General features: G+C 43.3%; 1 protein-coding gene across 1 annotated transcript; it reads right to left on the bottom strand.

Annotated features, from left to right (window-relative positions):
• Positions 1-2,528: 2,528 nt before the first annotated feature.
• On the bottom strand, positions 2,529-8,986 carry LOC133344067 (uncharacterized). Its single transcript, XM_061554010.1, has 2 exons — positions 8,864-8,986; positions 2,529-4,546 (listed from the first exon to the last, which is right to left on the bottom strand). Exons 1-2 carry the CDS (start codon positions 8,868-8,870, stop codon positions 3,336-3,338), a joined length of 1,218 nt encoding a protein of 405 aa, XP_061409994.1. The 5' UTR covers positions 8,871-8,986; the 3' UTR covers positions 2,529-3,335.
• Positions 8,987-9,646: the final 660 nt, after the last annotated feature.

Below are 9,646 nucleotides of genomic sequence, written 5' to 3'. Positions count from 1 at the left end.
CGTGTGCTCGAGCGCGTAATCGGCTGCGCATTGTTGTACGGTTTATCTCGCGCGCACGGCGGCGGCAACTTAAGTCGTTGTGTCGGCGTGTGCCCCGCTTGCGTGTGCTCGTTACGTGTTATAAGTGTGAACGCGTGTGGTACGGTGTATGCGTACGTTCTCGTCGTGCGAAATCGGCGTACCCCAGGTGCGCGATCGTAACGTGAGCGGCCAGCGCGGCGCAGAGCGGCGCAAGAGTGAGTGCCGTGCAGAGCTGTGTGTGTGGGTGTGCGCGTACGTAATTAACCATGCCTGCTACGCGGACCCGCGGTGGAGGGGAATCCTCGGGCGACGGCTCCCACACCATGGGTGAGGAACTCAGCAGCGGTTCGCTTAGCAGCGGGGGGGCGATTGATGATGCTAGTCCGGCCGTTAGCATTATCGAGGGAGGGATTTCGGGGGCTAGCGACCCCCACAGATGTACGCTGAGCTTACCGGACACCACCCCCCACGATTCGATGACTACGATTCATGGTCACGATTAAACAAAAAAAAATCGATGCTTTTGTTTTAATGCTTACTACAGTGGGTTTAGGCAGGTGAAAACTCACGAGACCAGGATAAAGTCTCAGGCTCCATTTGAAAGAAACCTCACCACATAAACTTTGATTGAAGGCATCACTGGGAGCACACCACTCCCTTGTACGAGTACAGTAGATGGCACTCTTGAGCACAGTGCATAATAGTGACTGTTGTTACAGACAGTTCCCGAGATACGAACGTCCGACTTACGAACATCTGCACTCATGAACGAACCGCCATAAGACATTTTTAACCATCTGATTTGCGAACGTTCGGTCATACTTATGAACTGATGCATGCAACTGCGCTGGGACTCATTACATCCCTTCCAACAATACAAGCCAACAAGGTCTTAAGGTAAATGAAAATAAAATATTTTTTATCTTTTCATACTTTGTTTTATTTACTGTTCAGTATTTATTAGTGTATCATATACAAATACTTATTTTATTTAACAATACCACGATTTATAAGACTGACCTATGTACTGTATAATTAAACATTGAGAGTCGAGATACGTACACATTGACTTACGAATGAGTCTTGGGAACGTAAATCGAGGACTGCCTGTATATTGTTTCTTTTTAGTTATGAAATGTTTATCATCCGTTTAATTACCACTTTTACTGATACTCCAAGGAAGCCCTCATATATTGCTTATAGAAAAGCAATAAAGGTGTCGTAAATGCATCTCCATGTAGTATACAATAGTATAATGACCCCTTTTATTTGATTCATGCTCTCTTCTGCAAGAACGTATCTTGAGCACTAAGCGGGGTCTACAATAAAACGACAGTGATGCAGTACAGGTACAGTGTCCCTCGTTTTAAAAAAGGTTTGGTTAAATAAATGTCACATTAATGCAATTGAAAAATTATGGACACTTTTCTACTAACGAAATTTAATATCCGCGTAAACAAAATTTCACACCACATTCGCCATGAGATCAAACAAGAACCGCCCGGGAGGTCGCATCCATCTGAAACAGTGTCGATGTATCCCTGAAAGTGCAAAAGTAAAGCCTCCACGTCACTTTTTCAGTCAACATGCAGAAGGTCTCTTGGTGAGTTCTCTGAAAAGGTTAGTAATTTTAGTTTTATCATTATTATTCAATCGTTTAATGTTTATGTTCGTTATTATTTTTGTTCAGTGCATTGTAAAACGTATAGGTGTATATTTACGGTTAGTATTAATTTAGTATTAAATATATGGTAAAAACCATTCCGATTTATAAAATTTAGTTTGCATGTTTTATTTTTACAATGCATCCCTTTTGTAAACGAGGGATATTTGTGCTTTATACTGGTAGGAACGAAGTGAACCAGCCTACAATAGATTATATCGTCCGTCCGTCCGTCCATCCGTCCGATGTCCGATTAGGTGTAGTAACATCGCGCCCTACTGCAAACACTTGGCAGGACCCTACAAAAACCTTTAGACTGAGTGACGCTTTCCTGGCTAAACAAGTGTCACATTCCCTTATAAATTCCCTGAGATAGCTTTTAATTAAAACATTTCAATTAAAAATTAACTCACAGCGGCCTAAAGCCTACAGCTAGGCCTAAAGCCTAGAACTAGGCCTCAAACTCTCCCTTCGTATCGTACCCCCGCGTGTGTGAAAGGGAGTTAATGTTTAACAATGTTACATTCCCTGATGTTTTTAAATAGAAACATTTACATTTCAAGCTTTTACATTAATAATTAAAACATTTAAATAAAAAATTAACTCACAGCGGCCTAAAGCCTACAGCTAGGCCTAAAGCCTAGAACTAGGCCTCAAACTCTCCCTTCGTATCGTCCGATTAGGTGTAGCAACATCGCCCCCTACTGCAAACACTTGGCAGGACCCTACAAAAACCTTTTGACTCAGTGAGGCTTTCCTGGCTAAACAAGTGTAATAATACATTATGTTTATATTCTTTGGTTATTCGTTCCTACCAGCCCACCCCGCAGGGACCTGTTATGTATGGTATATAAACTCTCCAGGCTGAATAAAATATAAATGGATTCCTCAAGGTCGTCTCTGAATCAATGCTGATGCTATATGCGCGGTGAATGGACAATGTCGACAGTAGGATTTTACTTCTCAATCACTTATTGTTACGTGTCACCGATATCCTTGTCAATCACAGGTAAATAAACCTTCACCATTCGTAAAAAAAAAAACATGACTATGTTTATACGATACTACAACAAGATTTGCAAGCATTCATACAAATACATGGCAATTCACTAAACTATGCAAACAAGTCAAAAAACATCATAAATGGGGATTATTCGTGCTTTCCAATGTCAGAACTGTAGGAATGAGGTAATCCCAGATTTGACAACAGTATTCTAACTCCGGCTGAACTTCTACACCAAACGCTTACTTACGGCAAGGGTTACGTTCTTGAAAATAGCTGAAAGCGGCAAATCCGCGATCCACAAACTCAAAGGCAAATGGGAAAACGAGGGATTGGTTCACGGTTCGTAAACGAGACCCCCTCCTTTTTTTGATTCGGCACATTTGGCAGCTGAGAGTGGAATCTATACTACTGATGAGTATCATGAATTACCAGTGCTGTTATAAAGAGTGAATGATGTGAGCAGGATATAGCAAGTCACAAAGAGAAGAAATAATGTCAGAGACGGCAAAGAGCCTTGTGGAATGGCAACCTGCAAAACAACACCTTCCTAACCCACTTCTTTCAGCCTACAATCTTACATTGCACACAGGCTCCCGCACCTGAAAGCATGTCTGTTGTACCGCCGCTGATGTGATTGCACGTTTGTTAGAAAAGGAGCAAGACGGCCGCAGTACCAAGCATGAACACAAAGGTCAGAGTGACATAAACCATGTGCCAGAAAAATGAGCTCTGCTCCTGCACGACAACCCTCGCTCGCTCTGCAGGGCGAGGGAAACCTAGCGCGGTCATCGGCATGGGACCACTACAAAGCCACGCGATTAGGGCCCATATACCAACTAGCAGAGCAGCAAAGCACAGAACAATAGAGCACAGATCCATTTTCGAGATCTTGCGACGTGCTTGGAGATAGAGTCGCTCCAGACACGACGGCGGCCCAGGAAAACGCTTGGCAAATTCATCAAACTTTGGCAGCTGCTGCTCAAACATGTCAGCCCTCTCCCGCAACTCCTTCGCCACCTGGGATGGGCTCCCTTTGTGCAGCTTCCTTCCCAAGTAGGCAAGGAATCCGACGTCTAAGACGATCCCCAAGGAAGAAAAGACGCCAGAAAATGCAGCCTTTCCCACTGCCATACTGGCAGTTTTGACCATAGAAGCTCCCATCCTGGCATTATTTGCCAAATCAACTCCCACCAAGCTTGCTTTTGTCCCAAATCTTACTGCTTTGATCGCACTCACTCCAATCTCAACTGCATCAGCTGCCTTCACTGGAACAATGCCTACACTGATGAACACTCGTACCACAGACTCGGCGAACTGATCACCACTGCCAGGCCGGACACCCACATGTCTGCACAGCTTTCCGTAAGCTTTCCTGAAAGAATACGCCCTGTAGTCTTGCTTGTCGAAATGAGTAAGCTCGATGCATGCTTCCTTGATGTTTATCAGTGAATTCATGACCTCTTCCGCCCTTTCTGTGTCCAATTTAATGGCTGCATCAGTGGGCTTGAGTTTGCATTTTTTTATTAAGAACTTGGAAAGGTTGCTCCCAGCTGTCACCAAACCACCCGTTATGCCAATCCCAGCTCCCACCACACCTGCTATTAGAGCAGAGGCACCGAACGTGAACGGGGCCGCGATGATCCCAGCGGTAGCCACGATGCCACCAACAAGGCTGGTGGCCGTGCCCGCTGTCTGGGAGATGGTGACATCTTTCTCCAGTTTGTCCAGCGCATCGGCGACCCTCCGCATCTCCTTGATGCTGAACACCCTGGTCTCCTTCCAGATGCGCAATATATTTATAAAGGTGACCTTGGCATTGTTGGATAGGGCTTGTAGCTTCTCTTCGGTTTCGATAACTGGAAAGCACAGTGTGTACATGGAAACACGAGACGTTAGCTTTGTCCTGTTAATTTCACAATTAAGACTGGCGTGGAGGCACGTGCCAGCACATTGGAGGCAAGGGTTGGCATCATCTGCGTGTGATTTACAAACCCAATGGGCTGCAACATGGTTAGGACATTTCAGTACATCAAGTATATTATTGGCCTGTCCATATTTTGAGTGTTATTCTATCACATCCATATTTTATTTTTGAAAACTAATTTAATTCCACATGCAAAAACATTACTTCTGAAAATATATTAAAGGTTTTTTTGAAAGCAGAGGCTTTCCTGATGAAATACTTCTTGTATTATAACTGCATGAACATACGCAGATGTATAAGCACATATTCACGTACCAAAGGATGCCCCCCCCCCCCCCCCCACATTCATTTATACTTATACATATCAAAAACAACGATCCCCCGTATTTCGATTTAAAGCATTCCTGACTGCAGGGATTCATCTGCTTGGTTCTTTCGGTAAAGTCACGTAGAAGGGAAGTAATAAAATAATAAATAATAAAACATAATAAAATAATTCTGACGACGTTTCGGCCACAACGCAAGCAGCCGTCCTCAGGTGAAAAAACAGGTCTGTCGAGGCGACAGCGTCTGAATGAAACAGCACCATGCTTGGAGCATATATAGCACCATGCTTGGAGCGTATATTTAAGCTGGGTTGGAAGGGGGGGAAAGGGCGCCTTCACAAAAAAATGTGCATATCAAGAGGAATTTAGCATATTTATAAATAAGCAAATTCTTTTGTCAAGGCGCCCTTTCCCCCCCTTCCAACCCAGCTTAAATATATGCTCCAAGCATGGTGCTGTTTCATTCAGACGCTGTCGTCTCGACAGACCTGGGTTTTCACCTGAGGACGGTTGCTTGCGTTGTGGCTGAAACGTCGTGAGAATTCTTTTATTATGTTTCATTTTTTATTATTTTATTACTTCCCTTCTACGTGATTTTACCGAAAGAACCAAGAAGATGATCCCCCGTATATTCTTAACAGACCGTTGGGGCAAGTGTTGTTAGCACTTATGAAGGCCGGAACAGCCAACAAGGGGGTGGGTGGCTTGCACCACGCCGAGCTGTCTTTGTTTCCCAGGTGGCGATGTTTACATACCGCGCCAGGAACTAATTCGAGGCTGAGTCGACCTAGGGGAGGCCCAGGTCAGGTTTAGATAATCGTCACTGGTGTTGGTCGTGAGCGGGAAAATTTTTTTAACAAAACATCTGACATAATGACCCTAAAAATAATTATTCAGACTTAAGCGTCAGCACCGGATTTTGAGTTTGATGGTCAATGTCAGCCAGCATCCGTTCTCGGCACAAGCTCTCGTGATGTTCCCAGTACAGATCTGGGTTCAACTCCCTCTTTTAATCACGATTTCCCCAAGACATACTCAACCTCCTAAAGCCCCTTTTCATAAAAAAAGTCCCCTAGGTATGGGAAAGGGGCTGCTTATTCGATGGTATCTCCGTTAATGCTGACCTCATAGGCACCTTCATTGCCAATATCACCAACGACCATTCTTCTCTGTGTTGTTAGCCCATACTTCCTGCTTGTTCAATGAACTTGTTTTGCGTCAACGTTATGGAGCACCACGTTAGCCTCTTTCATTATGAACTCCGAGTAGATGTTGACATACCATGTAAATTCTGAACGGACACGTGTGCAGGACACAGCCTCACAGCACGCCTCACTCAATCTTCCCTCATTTGGTCGGCCACCTCTCTGATTAGCTGGGGCGCCGCGGTGGTGAGATATTAACTACCTCGCCTAGTATACAGGTTATGGGTTCGACGCCTGTGTAGTTGGAGTTTGCACGTTCTCCCCATGGTTGCGTTGATATTTCTACGGGACCCCCGGTTCGCTCCACATTTAGAAACTTTCTTTTAGAGTATTTGGCTGCTATACATTTCCACATGATAAGCCACTTCGTTTTACTATCATTTATGGCCAGGTCGCTTCTGAAAACGAGCTATTAAGGTCATTGGGCTTTACCTGGTAAAATAAAAATTAATTTTGTTTAAAATGAAAAAAATTGTTTAGTTTAGCTTCAAGTCATTCTTATCTACTCTACATCTTGACAAGCTTTTATTAACTCAAGATGGAATGATATGAATCTACAAAGCATATTTATATTATTGCATTTTTACCGTTCTCTCACAAAACAGCCTTAGACGAAATATCGCCTCCCTCATGCCACATTTCTTCCTGCAGTCAAACTGATAAAATAAAAAAGCTATGAAAGTGTGAATTCATAGTTAGATTCAGCATCCTTTAAAACCTTCAATACGTTTGACCAAAGGGCAAGGTTTAAAAAGAAAAAAAGTTGTAATGTCGCCTGCTGATTTTGGTTGGCTCAAAAATATAAACAAAAAATCATCATACCTGTGTTGATTTTTTTGGACTTGATATCCAAGTGTAAATAATACTAAATTCTTGTCAACTAAACAAATCACATAACCACAGCTAATCTGTGCTGATGCAACAGCTCCGCTCTTGCAGCTTCGCGTGAGCCTGGTTCTATGGATCGTGGTTTACGGTCCGTAGAAGGGTTTCAATCTGCCGTGGTGTGCCGCGAATTACAAGGATTAGCGACATTGGATCGCGGATTATTGGAGGTCACCTGTGTGTTATAGCATTTACCATATAAATTATGTTGGATACTTCTTATAAATGGATTGTGCAATCCGGACCAGCGATTGAAATTGATCTCTCTCACCTCACCACTCATCAGTATGCAACCTAGGCCACGGTTTGTGAGTTACGTAATTCTGTCGTGTTGTTTCAGGATATAAAACTACCTCCGTGACGTGGCTTAATTTTCCGGGAATTTTTAAAGGCTGAAATTGTTTTACATTTTCATTAAAACGGTTGAGATAAATCTGCCTTTTTTTTACTTCCGTAAATGGAGCGACAGTTATCGGAACCGGTCTGTCCTCATTTTTTTCCAAAGACGCGTGACACCTGGCCTATTTTGTTAAGGAAACACTCCCACAGAGTTCAATGTACTTTACAAAAAAGAACACGCATTAGCCTTCCATCCTCCCTTTCAAGCGTTTGGTTCGTGCCCTCGTGATAAATGTGAGCAGCAGCCACTCAATTATTATACCCTCTTATAAATCCACCTCGCACCTGCGCACGAGCTGAGTCTACCACTCGATCTTCAGGCCGCGCGTCATGTCCGGCACATGCTCGAATGCTGCGCCGCTATTTTGAACCAGCGGCCACCGTCCCCTCCACGATCGCTGCGCGCCCTACCCAAGCCCATTTTGCTTGATGATCAAAACCAACTCTTTGAGCGGTATAATTCATCCGAAATAACGTGGTCCTCTTTCCTCTGTCTCTCTATGCCATTCCAACCGTATGCACCTTTTATAATCACGATTGGTGGCATACGGAGCCATTTTGAGTACAGTATGGAAATATCGAATTAATTATACGTTTGTCGACTGCGCTAATGATGGTTTTGGATGTTATTACATGTTCAAATGTTTGTTTTAACAGTTCTACTTTTTAAACATGCATTATTATCTACACTGTACGGCATGCCTCCCACGTAGTACATATCGAAACGCCAGAACAAAGAGATATCTCACTTCTTCATAAGGGTTATATGAAAAATAACCATTACAAGTGATTGCAGACCAAAAAGATGTACTCCCTTCTTTTTCAACTTGGTATGAATTATGCATACGCTGTCTTAAAGAATTGCAGTGTTCAATTTAGTATTAGATTCATGATTTGCAGTTGCACAGAATACAAAGGCCAATGTCAGGCATCTAAACATCACTGTGCAAACAAAGTTATAACGTGAATCACTTTACTATGATATATAAATAACATCACTCGACGGTTAACTACTTAAGGTGCGAAAGAAGTTCAATATACATTGTTATTATTCAGTACGTACGTTTTTTTTACCTAGAACCCCTATAGAGTAACTTTCAGAAAAAATGTCCAATGCCTTGCTCGTGCTCAGCGCGAAACGGTTCTTAATGTGTGCGACTTCATGCCCGTTAATAGGTAACGTTTCTAAAACTTTAGGCACTTGTAAAGCCAACAGGGAAAACGCTACAGCGTTTCATAAAAATCTAACAGATAACGTTAACAAAACGGCTACTCGAATGCTTAAACTTTATTTTGCTGCAATACGTAGCGACGTCTTTGGCGCACGGTGCAGTATTTTCATTGCTGTTTAGCGCCCACTAATCGGCACGTGTGGCATGTAAAACGAGATTGTGAATAAACGCTAACTAACGGTTTATAGAGGGGTGGTTTTACCGTCCATTCCAACCGAGATCGCAGATCCACTCGCTTGAGGTCTTGCGTCGAAACAAACCCGTCTCCGAGCCACAGCGGTGCAAGCGTTGTGGAAGTGAAATCTTGTTGCAGTCACCAATGAGAGCGTTATATGTTTTCTAACAGGAAATACCCAGCGTTGCCAGGACACTTGCGGCTATATTTTGTTAATGTAGAGTGGCTCAATCACTGTATTCAGAAGGAGGGGGATCAATGGCATTACAGCAACTGTTAATATTCTTCTGTGCCATGGGACATGTAATAAATGTAATATAAGGTGCCCACAATAGGGTAAAAAACGATGCAGCCAAGATTTTTTGAAGCGTGAATGATGCCGTGTTGTTTGCTTGTGGTCAGAATGCAAACAAAAAACATACTCTGATAATATATGCATTGTCCTTAAAACTGATGGGTCCACACCAGAGACAGGTTTTTTTTTAGCCTCGTCTCAAACGGTGTTAGACCAGAGGACGCCAAAAAGCTGTATATATATAGTAGCTGTTAGATGTGAGGGGCCACGTTAACATGCGCTGGGTTAGGGATGGTGACGTCACTGGAGCGTGTGGAGTGCCGTTTGTGGGGCTCTGGCCCAGGCGCAGCTCATCCACTAGGGGGCGTTGGGGTAATGGTTCTTTCAACGTGACTTGCCTATTTAAGATAACATTTTAAGTTGTTCACATTCGAAACCGCTGCAACACCACAGTCGGTTGTAAAGACGTCCGAGTGAGAGATTCATTGCGATCAGCTTTACCACCCATGGCTGTA

The sequence above is a fragment of the Lethenteron reissneri genome, chromosome 19, assembly GCF_015708825.2.
Source record: "Lethenteron reissneri isolate LAM-NWPU_2019-01 chromosome 19, ASM1570882v1, whole genome shotgun sequence".
NCBI classification, from domain to species: Eukaryota; Metazoa; Chordata; class Hyperoartia; order Petromyzontiformes; family Petromyzontidae; genus Lethenteron; species Lethenteron reissneri.
This window is presented reverse-complemented; position numbering and strand designations above follow the sequence as displayed.